At 33.5% G+C, this 19,698-nt stretch overlaps 3 protein-coding genes across 4 annotated transcripts; 1 reads left to right on the forward strand and 2 right to left on the reverse strand.

Moving 5' to 3' along the window:
• Positions 1–1,784: 1,784 nt before the first annotated feature.
• LOC133172066 (protein ABHD11-like) lies at positions 1,785–7,877 on the reverse strand. Of its 2 annotated transcripts, none has more exons than XM_061306874.1 (6): positions 7,714–7,877; positions 6,482–6,638; positions 4,361–4,534; positions 2,850–3,032; positions 2,578–2,759; positions 1,785–2,148 (listed from the first exon to the last, which is right to left on the reverse strand). In XM_061306874.1, exons 1-6 carry the CDS (start codon positions 7,806–7,808, stop codon positions 1,977–1,979), a joined length of 963 nt encoding a protein of 320 aa, XP_061162858.1. In that variant the 5' UTR covers positions 7,809–7,877; the 3' UTR covers positions 1,785–1,976. The 2 variants fall into 2 exon arrangements, with proteins under 2 accessions (XP_061162858.1, XP_061162859.1); XM_061306875.1 differs by lacking the exon at positions 7,714–7,877 and adding an exon at positions 7,428–7,619.
• A 30-nt stretch (positions 7,878–7,907) lies between these two features.
• LOC133172069 (ras-related protein Rab-35-like) lies at positions 7,908–16,770 on the forward strand. Its single transcript, XM_061306877.1, has 6 exons — positions 7,908–8,054; positions 11,284–11,334; positions 11,892–12,015; positions 13,721–13,845; positions 14,143–14,267; positions 14,397–16,770. The coding sequence occupies exons 1-6, from the start codon at positions 8,003–8,005 to the stop codon at positions 14,538–14,540; spliced, it is 621 nt and encodes a 206-aa protein (XP_061162861.1). The 5' UTR covers positions 7,908–8,002; the 3' UTR covers positions 14,541–16,770.
• Positions 16,771–16,776: 6 nt separating this feature from the next.
• On the reverse strand, positions 16,777–19,185 carry LOC133172068 (uncharacterized). The gene is made up of 2 exons (XM_061306876.1): positions 18,664–19,185; positions 16,777–17,603 (listed from the first exon to the last, which is right to left on the reverse strand). Exons 1-2 carry the CDS (start codon positions 19,046–19,048, stop codon positions 17,179–17,181), a joined length of 810 nt encoding a protein of 269 aa, XP_061162860.1. The 5' UTR covers positions 19,049–19,185; the 3' UTR covers positions 16,777–17,178.
• Positions 19,186–19,698: the final 513 nt, after the last annotated feature.

A 19,698-nucleotide genomic window follows, 5' to 3' on the forward strand; every position in this document is an offset into this window, starting at 1 on the left:
ATTGGTTCCCAGTCCTAGACTGGGAACAAAAGAAAAGTAGCTTTACAGCCCGACTTTTAAATAGCAACTTTTGTCAAGGGTTTATGAAGAGGAACTATATCACAAATCCTTGACATGTGAGGATGGCAATTTGCATGAAAACAAAATATATATTATAATTAATATAAGAAGTAACTTCCTTTGACCCAAAATTCAAAACAAGAGGCCCATGGGCCACAACGCTCACCTGAGTAACTTTGGCCTTGCTGTTTTTCACCTGATTTCCCCCCTTGTAGTACTTATTGTTGCCCCATCCTACCCCCAGGGGTCATGATTTGAACAATTTAGAATCTACACTACCCCTGAATGCTTCCACATAAGTTTCAGCTTTTCTGGCCCAGTGGTTCTTGAGAAGATTTTTTAAGATTTTTACTACATATTTCAATGTAAATCTTGGATTCCCTATTGTGGCCCTGCCTTACCCCCAGGGTCATGATTTGAACAATTTAGAATCTACACTACCCCAGGATGCTTCCACATAAGTTTCAGCCTTTCTGGCCCAGTGGTTCTTGAGAAGAAGATTTTTAAAGATTTTTTCTGCATATTTCAGTGTAAAACTTGGATTCCCTATTGTGGCCCCACCCTACCCCCAGGGGTCATGATTTGAACAATTTAGAATCTACACTACCCCAGGATGCTTCCACATAAGTTTCAGCTTTTCTGGCCCAGTCGATCTTTAGAAGATTTTTTAATGACCCCACCCAATTTTTGTCTTTTCTTATTATCTCCCCTTTGAAGGGGGATTGGCCTTTCATTTTAACAATTTAAACTCCCCTTCACCCAAGGATGCTTTGTACCAAATTTGGTTAAAATTGGCCCAGTGGTTCTTGAGAAGAAGTTGAAAATGTGAAAAGTTTACAGACGGACAGACAGCTAGACAGACGACGTACAACGGGTGATCAGAAAAGCCCACTTGAGCTTTCAGCTCAGATGAGCTAAAAGCCAACCCATGGTGAATATATTAACATCTATTGTATAATATATTTAATAATTATATAATAGGCCATACCAAAATCCTTCTCAAATTATTGCATGGAAATCACATGTAATTTTTGCAACAGAAGTTAGCCTTTTGACCCATAAAAGTAACCCCAAACTTGCTCTTTATCAGACTTACCCATGATACAATCTGAATACATGTACTGTAAAATCACTTATTTTCGTAGGGTCAAATTTTTGTGGTTTGAGGAAAAAATGCTGGTTCAAGGGTATTTGATTTCGTGGGGTATAGAACTAATACTCTTGTATAGAATTGAAACAGCTCATGGGGGACATGAATTCGATGATCTCTTCATACCAAGAAATCAACGAAAATTTAACCCCCTCGAAATTAAGTGATTTCACAGTATTGCAAATCAGATATTTCACATAGAGACCATGAATGGAAGAAGGGATATGGATACTCCCCCTTCCCTATTTTAATGTTGGGAAAATTGTTTTTAAAAAACATGATTTCTGTGACCTTTCTGGCTCCAGAACTGTACACTTGCTTTCTTTTGTAAATTTACTATTCCAATATACATGTAAATGCCATCAATGTCTTTCCACATTCCTTCATGATAACAGAATCCAAATATGTAATAATCATCAAGTTATTCATGGTGGTAAACTTTTGTGATTTTTCATGAAAATTATAAGCAAAGGTATTAGTTTACACAAAGAAAAGTTGGATAATGTATTGCTTGGCAATGGTAATTCCAAGACACTAAGCTGCTTAATAGAAAACTAAAACATCAGGAAATGTGTAAAACTCAAAAACATTTAATAACAACACAATGCATGAACAGTATCGATGAGCACTGAGGTAAAATTGTATAAATTTAAATAAGATGTAATAAAAAGAAAATGAGGTACCTCTATATTCATTTTCAATTAAAAGCATACATATCTTGGCACTGAATATTTAAAATGCAAATGAAATAGTTTGTATTCTAAAGTCAGCTTGGAATATTTTCAGATGACAGTCTTTTTGCTTCAGCATTGAGAAATTTTAGAACACACTCCAGGAATTGTGCTGGATTGTCTGAATGCACCCAATGGCCTGCTTGTGGGATATGTTCTATTACAGCATTAGGGAAGAGGTTCATTATATCAGGTTTTGTGCTTGGACTGAAAAAGAGAATACATGTACAACTATATCATAAGGAATGCTTGTAAAAGTACAGGCATACTGTTAATTTCAGTTTTTCTTGTGAACTCAAGAAAAATTCTCATGAAATACAGTTGAACTTCAGTATCTCAAACACCAATATCTCAAACACCAGGAAACGTAAAAATGATTTTAAGTCCCATTTATGACTTTAGACTTGCTATCTTCAATCCTCAGATATCTCGAAGTATTTTCGAGTTTAAGATAAAATGAAAGTAGACTGCATAACTTAAAGTTAATAATTAGGATTCATTTGGAATAGTCTTGCTCTGAGTGTGTACATGTATATCAAATTTAACAGAAACATGTACATATTACTATTTATATCTTTAGAACAGTGATCAGAGCTTAACTACTATTCTGACATTTCATAAAATAAAATAGTATACCTGATGTATTGAGATCTCTCTCCCCCAACAAACAAAGTGGGTCCTTCATACTTAGCGTCAAACTTTGGAAAACTGGCCAGTTCCTGGTAGTTATTTATAATGGCATCAAGGTTCACCCTCCATTTCAGCCGACCATTCACCTGGGTCAGATTAGCAGCCAAAAACTGACGGACACCCAAGTGCTGAAAAGAAAATTCAAAATTACAGAGTGTGAATTGGGGACTGGGAGTCACTCTCACACAAGGGAGCACCTGTATACACTGTATTAGTACCTCTTCCACCTCCTTCAGAGTATCTACCACAATGGCCCTGGCCTTGGTCAGAGACATCCCTTCTAGCTCCGGTAGTCTGGTGCTGATCTTCAACATACACTCTAAGTAGCTTGGAAAGTATTTAGCACCAGGACTAGGGGCAGGAGAAACATCTACCACAATTAGACTAGATACTCGCTCAGGCTGAAAAAGAAAACTTGGTAATAAAATCTTTACTTCATTTTAAATGTTTTGTATTTAAAATACCGGTAGTTTTTTCTAGACAATATTGATTTTGAAGTTTTGATTCTTGGTAAAACCCATGAAAATTAATTAGGGATGTCAATTTTGTCAATAATTCATATTCGAATATTCAATGAAAGTACAGTGTATTTGAATATATTCGAATATTCAATAAAATAAATAAAATCTGGTTTAATTTAAATGTGTACCATCATACTCTCATGACAGGTTTTGTGTCGGTATTTGGAGTAAAACTGGATTATAGGTGTGTAAAAAGGAATTCTACATTAATTTTGATATTTGTCAATGTTTGAAATAAATAATTGATTTAAGTGTATACAACCGAATTTTAATTTTAACAAATGATATCTATACAAGCTCAAACTGACGAACCAGTCATCTAACAAGGGGTAGATTGTCGCTTACTCGTCATATTTAAATACATGTATGTGTCATTAATTAAAATTACCTGTCTAATTAGAGATATTATCTCTTGTAACAATGTTTTGAAAATTAAACAAACACTTCGCATATATTATTTTCTTAGGTCATTAACTTCTCGATAATGATTTTAAAATTTAGAAATATATGCAACCCGAGATAATCAAGTAATTGAGCCCTTTACAATATTACAGGCTGATTCTATCAAACATGTAATTCAAAGATCAATAAAATTTATTTTCATTTATTTATTGTGTACTCTTCATGTCTCCTGGACATTCTAAGACGGGTTTCATTTCGTTGTCCTCGATTCTAGATTTGATCATATTAAGCTATTGAGATAACTTTTTTGTTTCATACCTTAATAATTCTTGTTTATATCTTTTATACCTTACTCGAATCAAAGTAATTTTACATAGAAGATCTAAAAGGTAAGAAAATATGAAAGAAATCAGGCCATCGAAATTGATCGCTAGTTAAAAAAAAACAGGAAAATTCCAGCACTGTTTTAATTAAAATTTATTATGTCTTTTTTTGTGAAATCTGAAAAACACTGAATATTCGAATCTTAAATTCATATTCGAATATAAACGCATCGAATGAATATTCGAATGTTCGAATATTTGTCGACATCCCTAAAATTAATATAACAAAGTAACCCAGATCACATGGAAGCTATCATTGGTACTACACATACCATTAAGAAATTTTAGATGGATGTTATATCACCATAGGCATATCTTTGATAGATACATAAATCTGCAATGAAAGACTTGCGAACAAAGTCGATTCATCTGGATGAAATATTTGAAAACTAATGCAGAAACCATCTTGTTATAAAGACTTACATGAAGCAAGGCTGTTGTCATGAATGCTTTTCCTCCCATGCTGTGGCCCATAAGGCAGGCTTTCTCTATCTGTAAGTCATCCATCACTTTCAAAACATCCAATGACATTACCTCATAAGACATGTTTTCACTGTGTGGACTATCACCATGGTTACGAGCATCTAACCTAATGATCTATAATCAAGATAAATAATGTTAATCAAGTATATGATACATGTACATGTACTTACTTTTATATGTATATAACATAGGTAACAAAATAAAAAGTTCACCTGGAAAAATTTTATTTTTAAGGAAGGAAAAGTTACATGTAGCATCCATAGAAGCAACATCCCTACAAGGTTGGTCTGGATAGGACTTATCGGTATATTTACTTTGGAATAGACCTGCTCCAAAGTCTTTAATTGTTCACTTATCCAAAAAGTTTTGCTCATATACAGAATCCAATGCAGGTCTGATAATGTGCATCCTTGGATGCAAAACATCCTTGCAAGTTTGGTCCAGGAAAGGGATCATAAGAAAGATAAGGCTCAATCTGATTAAAATCAGATCCATGATCTGCTCCTCCTTTTTTTATTGTCACTACATTTATTGCATAGTATGTAGTAAATGGAGCCAAACAAACACCTGAGTTTAATCAGATTGGATAAGGCTGTACTTGGGGATAGACCTGCTCCAAACCTCTTCATGCAATCATTAGATGCAGCTCTAAAGCATGTTTGGTAGTGCACAACCCTAGATACATTATCCATGTAAGATTTGTCAGGATATGGCTTAAGAATTACAGTTACTTGATAATGCTCTATTCCAACAGCTTTAATCTTGTCACTCATCCTGAAAATATAGGTCAGATGCAGCATTTGAAGCATGTCTGGTAGTGTGCATCCCTAGATGCATCATTCAAGCAAGTTTGGTCATGATGGGGCTTATGGTTACTTGAAAATGCATCTTCTTAGAAAACTATAACCTGGTCACTCATATGAAAAAATGTAGGTTATATATGTAGCATTTAAAGCATGCATGGTAGTGTGCATCCCAAAATGTACCATCTTTGCCATTTTAGTGAAGATCGGGCTCATAGTTACTTGATAATGAATTCATTCCAAAAACCTTTTATCTGGTCACTCATCTAAAAAAAAATAGGTCATATGCAACATCAAAATCAAATAAGGTCAGGGTATGGTTCATAAGTTATTTAGCAATACACTTTCTCCAAAGGATTCTGACAAGCAGAAAATGCAGGTTAGATGCAGTATCCAAATAGGTGCTGTGTGCATCCTAAGATGCATCATCCATGCAATTTTGGTCATTATGGTAACTTGGGATAGGACCTTCTCCAAAAGCTTTAACCTGTTCAATCATCTAAAAAATTACCTTGTTTGTTTGTTTAACGTTCCTTCGAGAAGTTTTCACTCATATTGCCAGTGGAGGGCTGCAAATTAAGACCTGTACTCCACACCTAAGGCCTTTGAGCAGTGAGGGATCTTTTTTGTGCCAGCACCTACAATCAAAGGGACCTCAGTTTATACGGTCTCATCTGAAAGACCTGTCTCTGTGTCATACTGTGGATTCAAACCCGCAACATAAGGATCAACTCCTTACTCTAAACCAAATGCTCTAACCACTGCACCACATGGGTGACTCTAAGAAATGTAAATCATGTGCAGGATCTGAAGCAAGTCTGGTATTGTGCATCCAGATACATCATCAATGCATACTTAGTTCAGGGTAGGTTTACGGTACCTTATAAATGTACCTTAATTAAACTGTTTAATCATCCAGAAAATGCAGGTCTCAAGCAGCATCCAAAACATTTTTGATATCCCTAGATGCATCATCCATGCATGTTTGGTCAGAATAGGGCTATTAATTACCAGTACTTGGGAATTGACATGCTCCTAAAATTTAGTCTGGATATGGACACAGGGGATATACCCGGTAGCATTAACTCGTACTGACTTTGTCTGTAAATTGAACTTTGGCTTAAATGTATATTTTTTATTGGACCCTTTGATATCTAAAATTTCCTTAGTCAGCTGATCTGAATGAAACTTGTGATATTCTGGAAAAGACTTACAAGTGAATATATAATAATTTCTAACTTCCATGTGGATTAATTACCTTTCTACCTGTTTTTGCTAAAACTTTTGATAAGGAAGCCCAGTTAGAGGATGATCCCATTAAGCCATGCATGATAAACAGAGGAGGACCACTGACATTGCCTTGAGGTTGGTGCTGATAGTCATAGGCAAGATTTACAGCAGAATAATCAGAAGATCTGAAAAAATGAAGAGAAATAGTGAGTTCTTGTCCCTGAAATTGTGCATTCATTTTGCATTACATTCACATTGTATTACCATGAAAGTTTAAAAGATGTTAGAATGGGCCCAGATATCAATGCCCTTTTAATCAAATGATCTGAATTGAACAATACACATAGATATGATATGCAAGAAGTAAAGTTCGACTTTGGGCTTCATCTGACAAAACCTCCAAGATTGCCTGCCCTTCACACATAAATCAGCTTACTTAACCTTACAACAATCCTAGAATATGGCCATTGGGAGGGGGGGATCATCTGGAACCCATACATACAATCTGCTATAGACAGACTTGAGTGTATACACAAGAAGGGGGCAAGGTTCATCACAGGAAATTATAGGTTGGAAGACCCGGAATGTGTCTCAAAGATGATAAAGGACCTGGACTTGGTATCCATGCAAGAATGTCGTAAAGATAGGGTAGTTGAGGGCCTGCATGGTTCCAGCTATCCTTTTGAACTTTACGCACTGTGTTAAAATTGCAGCATACTGTATGTGTATATAAATTGGCGGATTCAAAATTTAGCTCATTCACTGGGTATGGAGTTGTTGGCAAAATCATAAATTGGCGCTATACATGTCCATGCCGTATATTGTATTTATAATTGATTTCTTGGCGGTATTCAATATGAATTAACACATCGTTGTCTGTGCGAAAGCCACTAAAATATGAAGCCCGTTTTTTTTTAAGTACACATACAGCACTTGCTATGAAGTACAAATTAAGACTTTGAAAGTTCAAATACCTTGGAGAGACTAAGCTATAGGACAATGTTCAGCTGCTGCTTCAAAGGCTGCAGGTACCAAATATTCATGACTACTAGAATATATTGACTCTTGGAACCCCTTACCATGCATGCAGGTTTACTTGTTTAACTAAGCTACAATTTCACACAGGTACTTAGGTCTTGGTTTATTAATATGTATGTACCTTACTGATATGTGAAAAAAGTACATATCAATAGGGTACATATTAATAAACCAAGAACCAAGTACCTGTGGAATTTGACACATAAATGAGTTCAAAATTACCGTCGATTCTGTAAATTACGGGTCAGCTTTAAAAACAAACATTTTCTGCACGTGTTTGTTTGTCCCAACAAACGTTGGGCGATAATTCCGGACATTGTGGTTCTGAAGGGTGGTAAATATACACCCTTCTCTGATGTTAGATTCCTCCTTACGCAATACCGGAAAACGTTTTACTGACCGAGACCCATATCATATCATGCGCAATCCAAACATCACGCCTTATATCCGGTTGAACATTTTGTTGGAAACTTCCGAGTTGAGAGCTTTGGGCTAATAAAGCTCAGTAATTATGGCCAGAGAATATGATCACTTATTTAAACTACTCATAATAGGAGACAGCGGTAAGAAGTTGTAGCAGTAATTTCTTTTTTTGATTGATTTCCAATATTGGGCAATATAATCAGCTCAATCGATGTAAACAAACTTCATACTTGACTCTCTTAATGTCAATTTTATTTAAAACATTGAAAAAAATCTTAAATTTAACATCGGGGTACGTCATTTAACTCGTTAAAAACTTGTTATGTTTAAAGAAACTACATTGGTATTTCTCTTCAATTCGAGTTTCCTCTGACGTTCTAAATCGATGCAGAAAATGTTACCTCTTTGTCAGGGACCTACTTACTATAGTTTATTATACCTCTGTTAAGAATACTCAAATTTGGTTGGCTTGTTAGAAGGCTTTTAAACTCAATAATGACTTCCAAAAGTATCTTTTACAGCAAAAATGACCTAGGAATCATTGCACATGGGGTATAATGACGCGGTCATTATATATAATGACTGCTAAAAGTGACCTGTTAATCTAATTGCAGTCAAATTAAAAATTTATACATACAGTAATGATTGTTCATTACAAAAAAATGCTGTTATAAAAATATGTATAGTCTTTTTATGATACGGAATACAATTGGCCTTTAGATGCATCATAAAATTTATCATTTTCATTGAAACTTTCGTTACAATGTCAAATTCAACGAATGCAGACTCAGCTCTTTTGTACAGTAAAAGTCTGCACCAGATTGTCATTGTACTCGGGAATGGTATTTGTGAATTTATAAAAATGCATGTTACTGACAATCACAGAGTGTTTTAATAAATCGGCGGTGTAAAAACTTACAAGACTTGCAGGAGAAAAGTAAACAACTTCACTAGCAAATCCTGATCCTGATGAAAAACTGATAATAACACTTCATAGGTCTAATACACAATTGATTATTTTAGTAATTAAGCCTACAAGAATTGTCATAACTTATATCTGTTTAATAAAACAATTGATTACTCCTTATGAGATCAATATGGTAAAATAAGGACCCTCGACCTGGCCCATTCGCTGAACTGACCTGACCTCGCATCGTGGGCCAGGTCTCGGGTCCTTATTTTACCATGTTGACCTCATAAGGGGTAATTAATTGTATAATAAATGTCCCTGGTATTGTTATCAAATTACATTCTTTAATAACAGAGGTCTAAGCATATTGTCATTGTTATTATGTTGACGGTGCTACCGATAGGGCGAGTGCAGATACCTATATCCAGTTTTATTTATATCAGGCTCTTCAAACCACACGTGACATGTAGTATGTTTAGATTCTGACATCACATGACGTCACTTGTAAGTTGCATTACCAAAACGAAGTCTAAACAGTGTTAATTTTGATAAAGAAGGTTTAATTTACTATTTATCTGATATATATCCATCAAATCAAGTTGAGTTTATTTTTTTCTTGGAACCTCTTGTTGCAGCGAGAATGTTGTTTACGGTGAAATGCAATTCGCAAAGCATTATGGGACCACAGGTTACTGTGGAAAAAAATTCATTTGGATCAATGTGCACAGTCCGAATTTTCTCTTCGCCCAGGCGTTGCATTAAGAGCTTGCAGTGACGAGCGGCACTTTGCGCCGCTCGCTGCACTCGATATAATACGCTAAAATCTCTCAGACATTCATTTTATTGTGGCGAGAAATTTGTTTTTGAAGTAAACATCACCTTGAAATGCAGTACCATTATCTTGTCTAGTTAGAATAATCTAACTGTGTCTTTGGTCAGGCCCTCACCAAAGTTAGAATGCCTCCACATATCCGCAATATAGCAGAAAATTGCAGAATAGCTCCGAAAAGATTTTGGGAAAATTAAATGAAGTTGCATTGAAAATAACCATCAAATTATTTAATAATAACAAACCTTTTTGAGATTGTTTTTACCTTTCACCCAGAAAATTAATTCATATTATAAAGGAAAAGCTCAACATTTTTTCACAATGTGTTTTCCTCGTTTCAAATCAGAGCTCTCTGAATTGTTCATAGTATGTGCACTGAGTTAGAGTTATCACCTGTGTTTGTTTTGCTATATTGGCAATACACACTGTCACAGAATGAATTCTATCATTAAACTGGGTCCATAGGAAATTATCATATAATAGACATGTCATTATCATAAAATATTTTATGGACAATCAAATCATAATAGTATGTTTTAAACTGTAGACAGAATAAGCTTTCTATCTTGATGTTGGCACCTATAATGAGGTCATCTAAAATATTGTATTATTGCAAGAATACTGATTTGGTGCCATTGCTGTCTTTATGGTATTAATTAACCATGAAGATGGAACAGTAAAACAATTGAATGCACTATCATCCACCAAGTGAAAGCGAGCAAGACTCTTATTTATGTTCATGCCTTAAGGAGCTATATTAAAGAGAACATGGATCTGTTACATGCCAAAGAGTGTAAATTTATATATATTTAAAAATAGACAGAGATAGTGTTCCTTGTGTTTACAAGTCAAGAAGTTCATAATTTCAGATCTTTAAATAATCAGTTCATCTAATCAGAAATTCCATTTTTGATACACAAAGACAACTGTGGTTTAGATGAAAATTGATTGTAATTAATTTATTACCACCTTCAGTTAGAAAATGGGGTTACTCAAGAGGATCATGATTAAGCTTTGCATGCAAATACATGTACCATAATTTTCAGGGTATATGTCTAGGTTTTAAATCGATCGAAAGGCTCATTTTAGCCTCGATTTAAAAAAAAAACTCCTTAGATAGGGCAAATGCAGAAGACTGGGTGAAACCATATTTACAGATTTTCTAGAATTTTTTATTACATTTTTTCTAAGTAATATACAATGTATCAGAACACACAAACTTAAAGGTATTCCCTTGAAGACATCTGTATTGAGAAAGTATATTGCATCTGTATGTGTTTAACATTTAATAATGTTTTATTTCTAGCAATAATTCATTAGCTGACACTTCTTTGAATTTATGCTATGATATATTTTCTCTAACTTGTCTATTCCAAAGCTGTCTTAGTTTGTCTCTGTCGTTAAACAATCACAGTAACCAGCAGCCTTTGAGTTACTGGACAAATACCTAAGACCACTGAGCCATGTGCTCCACCATTGGTGTGATTTACCTGTCATTTACAAAATGTTACCTAGGTTTCCCTATATTGTGGTCCATGCTTCACATCCAAAGGTTTTTGTTTTGTCTATATATTGAAAGTACATTATATTTTTGAAAAAATCTCATCAATCTTTTTTTTTTTTTTTACAGGTGTTGGAAAAAGCAGTCTCCTGTTGAGGTTTTCAGACAATACATTCTCAGGTATATACATAAAAATTCATATTCAATAATGATAGGAAAAAATCTTACCAGAGAAGTACTTTGCACTAATTCTCATTCACCTTTCCTTGATATGTTTTCTGCACAAAACCAATAGACGTACAAGTATTAAAAAGCTGAATTCGAGTGGCTTAAAATCATTCTACAGAGTTCAGTGTTGCAAGGTCCCAGAATAATAATACTAAGCATATAAATAAATAAAAATTGTTGAATGAAAAAATGTATATCCATAAGCATAGTAAGTATAAATAAATGCAATAACTTCTTCTTTTGGGGGGAGAAGGAGGAATTTGCAGTCAGAGCACAGATACACTGAATTCAGTTTTAAGATTTTTAATAGAAGAATAAATTATTCAAACTCTATTATAGGAAGAGTGTATTAATTTGGATCATATGACCTTAAAGCTTCCTTAAGGAAGATAATGTTTTGCAATTTTTTTTGTGGATGGTAAAATGAATAAAGATTGTTTAGGTGAGCTTAAAATATATTTTGTGAGTTACAAAATCTTAATGTATATTTTCTGTTGCTACAATTGTAGGTACATACATCACAACTATAGGAGTAGATTTTAAGATTCGTACTGTTGACGTCAATGGTGAAAAAGTTAAACTTCAAATCTGGGACACAGCTGGTCAGGAGAGGTTCAGAACAATAACGTCTACGTAAGTCATTAAAAACAAATATGTCTATGTTAGTCATAAAAAAAATGCATCTACGAAATTCATAAAAAACAAATGAATTTACATTAGTCATTAGAATCTATTATGTCTATGCAAGTCATTAGAAATGATTACATCTACATAAGTTATTATAAACGATTACTTCTATGTAAGATATGAATGATTATGTCTACATAAATCATTAGAATCAATTATGTCTACCTAAGTATTAAGCCTACATAAATCCTTAGAATCAATTATGCCTATGCAAGTCTTTAAAAACAAATACAACTCGATAAGTCATTAGAAAAAGTTATCTTGTAAGTCACTAGAAGCAATTACGTCTATGTAAGTCACTAGAAATGATCATGTCTGCAGAAGTCATTAGAAATGATTGTGTCTTGTGATATGTATAATATGTGTACCAGCTGTACACAAAGTTTTACCCCATTCACAGGATCAAGTGGGAGAAAAAAATTAACAGGAGATGAAAATTTGTACTGTATTCTAAATTTTTTACCAGAAGCCGCCATTTTTTCTTAAAATATTTATGTTACATTTGTATTTTCCTTTATAAAGTGTGTTAAAAGCATCAGCATTTAAAATACCATAAGATGGGGAGGTTCAAAAGGTTGAAGTAATGATTTCATTTTGACATCACAAAGGTTGAATGCTGTAAAAGTGCAACGTTGTAAATGAAAATCAAAATTTACTCTCACATTGAACAGCAACAGCTGCTCTCTCAGTTTAGCTATACCAAAGCAGTGTGTATCTTTCAAACAGATATAATGTATTCAAAGAAGTGATATTTAATCAATCTACAATTTACCTTGAAATGAATAAATGTAAATATAAGCATTGAATTATAAATTTTGGACGTTCATAAATTGATGGCTATGCTGACAAACTCAATAATGCATGTTAGCACATCATAAAAATTTGTCTGCACAACCATCTGTGTTATGACACAATGAACGTCCAAAATTTTTAAGTCAGTGCTAATTCTCACTCTCATGACACCATAAATTGTGTAAAATTACATTCATCTTTTAATCTGTATCTTTTAAAATTGTAAAATTACATTCATGCAAGTCATTAGAAATGAATGCATCTACATCTAGTCATTAGAAGATATAATTTTGTTGAATTCAAAAGGAACTAACAAAAGATGCAAAATGGTTTGTATTCCACAATGGGTTTTTATATAAGAAATGAATAATGATCATTTTGAATTTATGTTGTCAATAATAAAGAAATTACATGACCATGGTATTTGTTCTAATGTACAACAATGAGTACATAATGAGTGTAGTGATCTATAAGGTATTGCCTTCTACATATTCAAAAAAAAATTTATTGATTCATATTATATATTAAACATTTGATATATTAAAAATTCATTTATGAAAATTTAAACCAATGCACTACGGATGACATACGTTCACTTTGTTAAGTGAAAGCAGATATATTTTCAACAAATGTTTTATTTTAAAATGAAATTCATTCCTTTCGTAACTGTTAATGAGTCTAAGGCTATGATTAAAAGTTATTGATTTTAAAATGCCTTTAGGAATATGTTTAAGATTTGCCTTTACCAGAACAAGGGAATGACAGGTATTGATTAAGATTCAGTCTTAATTTCTCTCATCTCTAGAATCTTGATAAGTGAGCTCTCTCTGTTAATGAATCATCTTAATTACTTCTCTAGTTACTACAGAGGAACACATGGTGTGATTGTCGTGTATGATGTCACGAGCGGGGAATCGTTCGCCAATGTAAAGAGATGGCTTCATGAGATTGATCAGAATTGTGATGTCGTTAATAGGATTTTAGGTAAACGGAAGGTCATGTTATGCAAAATCACATCAGGTGCACACTTGGAAAGCTTTTAATTTAAGTGAAAATCTTGAAATTTTACTGTGTCCTTTTTACTTGGTTCATATTTTACTATCTAAAGACAAAGTTTTTCTTTCTTGTAATCACCCATTTTCACAAGCATGTAATTATATATTTGCTATTTCCAAAGGGGAAATACTCTGTCAAGAAAAAGTAAAAACAGGAATCACCACTTCTTACGTTTATGTTGTATTACATTTTATTGGATACTTATATATCTCATGATATTTTCAGTGGGTAATAAAGATGACGACTCTGATAGGAAAGTTGTACTCACTCAAGATGCCCAGAGGTTTGCGGATCAGATGGGAATCCAGCTTTTTGAAACCAGTGCCAAAGAAAACAAGAATGTAGAAGAAGTAAGTTTCTGTAAATTTCTCAAATTTAGAAGGAAGTCTTTCAACTTTCCTACTGACTTGCTGCTTTAATTATTTGCAAGATATAGTTAGTCAATTTTGCATTTCATAAAAACCTCATCTCTCTTGCAGATGTTTTTAGCCATCACAAAACTAGTTTTAGCCACAAAGAAAGAACAAATGAAGAAAGCAGCAGAACAGCCTGCTGAGTCAATAAAACTGAACAAGAAGTCGACGGGCGGGGGAGGGGGCAAAAAAGGCTGCTGTAAAGTATGAATGCTCATAGACATAGTGTGTAAACAAATTCTTTTATCACTTATGAAATACACTGATGGTGCAAGATGAAACAGCAATACAAATTTGGGACTCATAATATTCAGTGGTAGAATCAGTAGATTTCCATGTTGTTCTGGTGAACTCTGTCGGCGTATGTTGTCCTTGCTGTGGGAATAAAATTAAGAGACTGGCTTTTTTAACCTTCTGAGAAATTTTATTACCATTAAGACATAATTTTTTTTATTGAGGTATACAACAATTTTTTTTGTATTGTTGATTACTGTTGATTTACTATTGTTTGTTACTCTCTGATTTTCCCTAAAAAATAATCAATTGTGTTGTTATTTATTTCACTTATTATGTACCTCATGCAGCATGTTGTAAGAATGTAAATCATATACACAGTCATTAAATAACTTTTGAAATGATTGTATACTTGTAGATAGAACAACATGCATTCCCAATTTTGTAGAAGTTTTTTTTTTTAATTGTAATGGGGTTTTTTTTCTGTTGCCTCTCAGTGATCCTATGTGCTACAATCCATGTAACTTTTGATAATTTTTATTTGTTGTGTTTATCACAGGGTTTAAAAGGTCTTTTCATGAGTAATTAACATATACTGGTCCATGAATTGTATTTATATTAATAGAACGAGACCCAATTTATCTTTCATTGATCATGTTGATACAACTACAAATTTATTGTCGAAGTCAACTTCAGCAGATAATTTTTTTTTCAAACAGAAAAATAATAATTTTGTTCATTTGATGAAGAAGTTCAGAAATTCTCATTTGTGGTTCCAAAACTTGAATCATTATTTATAATCTATATACACCATACTTGTCTTGAATATGTGTTATGAAGCCAGTCTTCTGCAGATGATCATGATGTGACATCAGTTTCAGAACTGAGTTAAAAACGAAGAATAGTTATCCTATTTTCATTGTCAAAGGTATAATTTAAGCATTCTGAACACGATAAAGTGTGAGAAATTTTCATTTGATCTTTGTATATGTTATATTGCTTTCATCCAAAAAACTCCCAAAAAATTCTGCATTTTAAAGGAAACAGGCCTAATTTTTTAAAAGTACTTTTTAATGTTATTAAAAAAATGTTTCATTTTCTTTTTTCTTTTTTTTTTAATCTTTTCAATTCATTTGCAAGAAAGAAAAAAAAAATGTTTGGCAGATTAGTTTGAGGCTTAGAACTTCCCTTGAAATACATATACATGTATGTACAAATAAGAAGGAAAAATTAAATTGTGTGAAACAAAAAGGTGGCAGATGTGTTTATTTGTTTTGCCTAGCAGTATTTGCTCGTACATAACATATTTTTGTACAAAAAATAAAGTTATGATGTAAAAATACTAAGTTATGATGCTTTGCTCTAATTTTGCATCTAACACAAGAACTATAGTTTTGTGCAAATGCTTTCTTATGTGTGTGTAGTTTGATAGCATCTCATAATGCCAAACATAATGTGCAATCATGTGTCTTAACAATTCTGAAATGTTTCTTGTGCACACTAAGCTGCCAGTGTCGTGTCAATAGTAATATTAAATGCCAATACAAAGTATTTTCATATTAATGGCGCTGATGCTTACAGTTTTTTCTGTGACATTTTGACTTTATTTAATTTCATGTAAGAATGATTATGCTGTCTATGATTTTTAAAAGAGGATGGCAAAAAGAAATCTTAAGTTGGAAGGTACGTATGTGAAATTCAGAATTGTTACAATTCATTTTTAAACTTGAAGAAAATTCTTGAGATTTCCTTATTAATGATCATTTTATGCCAGATTTCTTTTGCTGTAATGACAGTACATATATTGTCACAAATTACATTGCTCATAAAAACTCATCATTTTACTTTAAAAGAGGATTACTCCAGAAGACCCAAAGTGGTCAGTAATGGTTTGTGATGAATTTTTCTTAAATATTTTCTTTGTTTTGTGTGATATTTTGCAAGCTGATTTAGTGGAAGTCAGACAGACTGACAAATAAGTATGTAGCAAGTTTATAGCATGGCAATATTGGTGTGTAGAGAGTAACGTATTTTGCATGTAAAAATCAGTTCATAAAGTAAATACTAGTAATTCTGCAACAGTTATAGTTATTAGTATTTATTGATATAGCAATAAATATCTCTAACATGTGTCATGTATACATATATGTTCTAAAGAATCCTTAATAACTTTTGTGATATGATTTATTAAAACATGTATGAAGAATGGTTGATATATTTTAAAATGTATATAGTATTTATATATAATTTGACTGTAGTTTCCAGTTGGATTGATGACAATGTTTCAAAAAAATGTAACTGGGTGAAAAACTTGAGACCTGCTGAAAGGAACAAACTTAAATCAATATTGATCACAGTTAAGCATTTGGATCACAAATTGTCATTGAAATCTAGTCATATAAGTTGTCCATTCCTATAACTAGTTACAAAATGGGTAGAATCAAATGTGTCAAGACAGTGATGAATCTGAAGATTCCTGTTCAAAATCCATTTGGATAAGTAGATGCATTGTGATTTGAATAACTCCTATAGCTAAAGGAAGCAATTTGTAAATGTTACTTGGCATTGTCAACTATTTATGTTACATTTGGTGACTAGAGAACTTGGATCTCCCTCAGAATTTGGTTTGAGTTTGACTTGTAACAAATGTTTTTCTGACGTTTGTCTCATCAATTAGCGTTGTGCTACCTCGTCTGGGCACAGTCACGTGACTTCCTTCGCTATGTGACCGATGTGTTTCGGTTCCACCAGTTTTGAACGCTTCTAGCATGCTTTTCAGAAACCTAGACATATGCTCGTATTCCGGGTTACGTTGCAATGTCGCTAGGTTAACATTTGGTCTTGCACACAGCTGCAGACACTTAGTCCACAGAGCAAAAAGCTTATAGGAATCGGAAATTTGGAGACACCGCAGTAACTGATCATCTTTGACAGATTTTTCCGTATTTAGGGAGTGCAAAAGTATTTCCTCACATCTTTGTTTCAGATTCCAGATTTGGTATTCTTCTGCGATTGGAAGAATTTGGAAGGCAGTTTGATCTGGAAATAAATGTAACCACAATCAATTGGCTCTTTTATATATATGCATTAATGCTTTTCCACGAATGATTCACTGCCTTACATCAGTGTTTTAGGGAATAAATATATAAAGTACAATCATTGATTCAATGCATTGAGATATATATTGTTATTTCGTTCGCACTTCGGCATAGGCTTGCAGCTGGGTTAACCAAATCCGATACTGATCTCTATCATGCACTTCGACATGGGGCCTTTTTTTTTTTTCTCTATCATCGTACAAAGATGTATAGTTAAGAAGTTTTTCTGTTTCAAAACTTACGGAGGAGTGACGAAGTCTTTATAAGCAGTGATCAACAAAATCATCTGATTCGAGACAAAAAAAATGTTGTAAAAGAATTAGGCCAAATAAAAAAATATGTGTGGTTCCGGTTACCCGACCTTCCCTATTTTATACCCCCGACCCTAAACTTTTTTTTGGCAATTTTCATATTTTTTCCGGAATTTTCCCCAATTTCCATCAATGGCTTCGGTATTTTAGTTTCAGCAATGACGGCCTCCTTGCAAAACATAGTGCAAGTGTTTAATAGTATTAAGTCCAAAGCAAGCTAGCATGTAGGTGTCCCCTACCAATATTGACTAGTATATTATCACATCACATCTAAATGCCATCTGCAAAGCAGTCATAGGTATTATTTAGAAAAATTAAGAAAATTATTTTGTTAAAAAAAAAAAAAAAATTCCCTACCTACCTACCCTAATTTTTATGGAAGTGTAACCGGAACCACACATATTTTTTTGTTTGGCCTTAGTAACTGTAAGACTTCATATATAATTCCTTAGAAGCTGATGAATTGGAGTTATAGAAAGTCTTTATAAAGCAGTGATCAACGAAATCATATGATTCGAGACAAAAAAAATGTTGTAAAAGAATTAGCAACTGTAAGACTTCATATATAATTCCTTAGAAGCTGATGAATTGGAGTTAATAGAAAGGGGATTTTTTTTTAATGATGGAACCATTTTAATATAAATTCACAATAAATCTGATCACCTCAACAATTTTATTCAATTAATTTACCTGTCACTTTGCGTTGGTAGGCAGGATGTAGGATGTACAGCAGTTCATGGACTGTATCATATGACTTCCCCTGTAGAGGGAATTCCCTCTGATCCTTTTGTTCTGGTGAGGCCAGCATTCTGGCCAACACTGGGGAGGACATACACAACAGACTTCTGGATGTGTGGAGACGTTTTCCCTCGACAACCAACACAACATCCGTAAATCCATCCTCTTGGACGAAAGGAACCGGGTTCTTCTCGTCCCCTGTTACGCGGGGTTTTTCGTAATCCCGACTGTTAGATACAGCGGACAGTTTGTCGTCACTTTGTCTTAGAGCTAGAGGTGTTCCCAATATGCCTTTCCTGGCGGGCATGACTGTGCTCAGACTACTCATATCGCTCATAGAGAGCGGCAAACTTTTGTCGCTCGTAATGAATTACACCTTTCATTTGTGTATACCATTGGTATTTAATTTCTTTGGTTATATAGTTATCAAATGTTTACAAGTCACCTGAAAATAAATTAGAAGAGAGTAGCGATAAATAATAGTGAACGATATTAAAGACGCCGGGGACTCAGCGCGCACATGAACTCGATAAGGTGGAAAATGAATTGCAGAAATGTTGATATATTGATGCCCAATGCTTTTCAAACTGAGGTTTGTTTTGTAAAGGCCAATATTATGTGTACATTGTACTCAAACCAAGATTTCCCGCCTCAATGAAGTTAGATAATTAATATCATTAAAGCTCTCCATTATCAATTGAACTTTCATTGAAATTGTGCAGCTCTTTTTGCCACTTAAAAATCCCTGTTTGTAGTGTATATCGCAGTAGATAAAAAAGTTCTTTGTTCTTTTATATACTCCAACGATGAATAAACTCATAAATGCAAGATTAAAATCAGATCTGAATGCATTATTAATTCAGCTGTCGGTGTTACGGAGAGAAGGAATTTAAAAATATTCCATAAATTGAAGAAATGAAAACCGCGACGAAATGCATTGTTAAATACAGTACTTAAAAGGCAAAGTGAAAGAATTCTTTAAAAAAC

The sequence above is a fragment of the Saccostrea echinata genome, unplaced genomic scaffold, assembly GCF_033153115.1.
Source record: "Saccostrea echinata isolate AGI-Se365-2 ecotype Australia unplaced genomic scaffold, CSIRO_AGI_Sech_v1 ptg000054l, whole genome shotgun sequence".
NCBI lineage: Eukaryota > Metazoa > Mollusca > Bivalvia > Ostreida > Ostreidae > Saccostrea > Saccostrea echinata.

Coding starts and splice junctions, on each gene's coding strand:
- LOC133172066 (XM_061306874.1), bottom strand. CDS start 7,808: ATGTCCGGAATTATCGCCCAACGTTTGTTGGGACAAACAAACACGTGC. Junction 4,535..6,481: donor TAGCAAAAACAGGTAGAAAG/GTAATTAATCCA, acceptor TCTTGATTATAG/ATCATTAGGTTAGATGCTCG. Junction 2,760..2,849: donor CTCTGAAGGAGGTGGAAGAG/GTACTAATACAG, acceptor TTTTCTTTTCAG/CACTTGGGTGTCCGTCAGTT.
- LOC133172069 (XM_061306877.1), top strand. CDS start 8,003: ATGGCCAGAGAATATGATCACTTATTTAAACTACTCATAATAGGAGAC. Junction 11,335..11,891: donor TTCAGACAATACATTCTCAG/GTATATACATAA, acceptor CTACAATTGTAG/GTACATACATCACAACTATA. Junction 13,846..14,142: donor TGTCGTTAATAGGATTTTAG/GTAAACGGAAGG, acceptor TGATATTTTCAG/TGGGTAATAAAGATGACGAC.
- LOC133172068 (XM_061306876.1), bottom strand. CDS start 19,048: ATGAGCGATATGAGTAGTCTGAGCACAGTCATGCCCGCCAGGAAAGGC. Junction 17,604..18,663: donor CTACCAACGCAAAGTGACAG/GTAAATTAATTG, acceptor ATTTATTTCCAG/ATCAAACTGCCTTCCAAATT.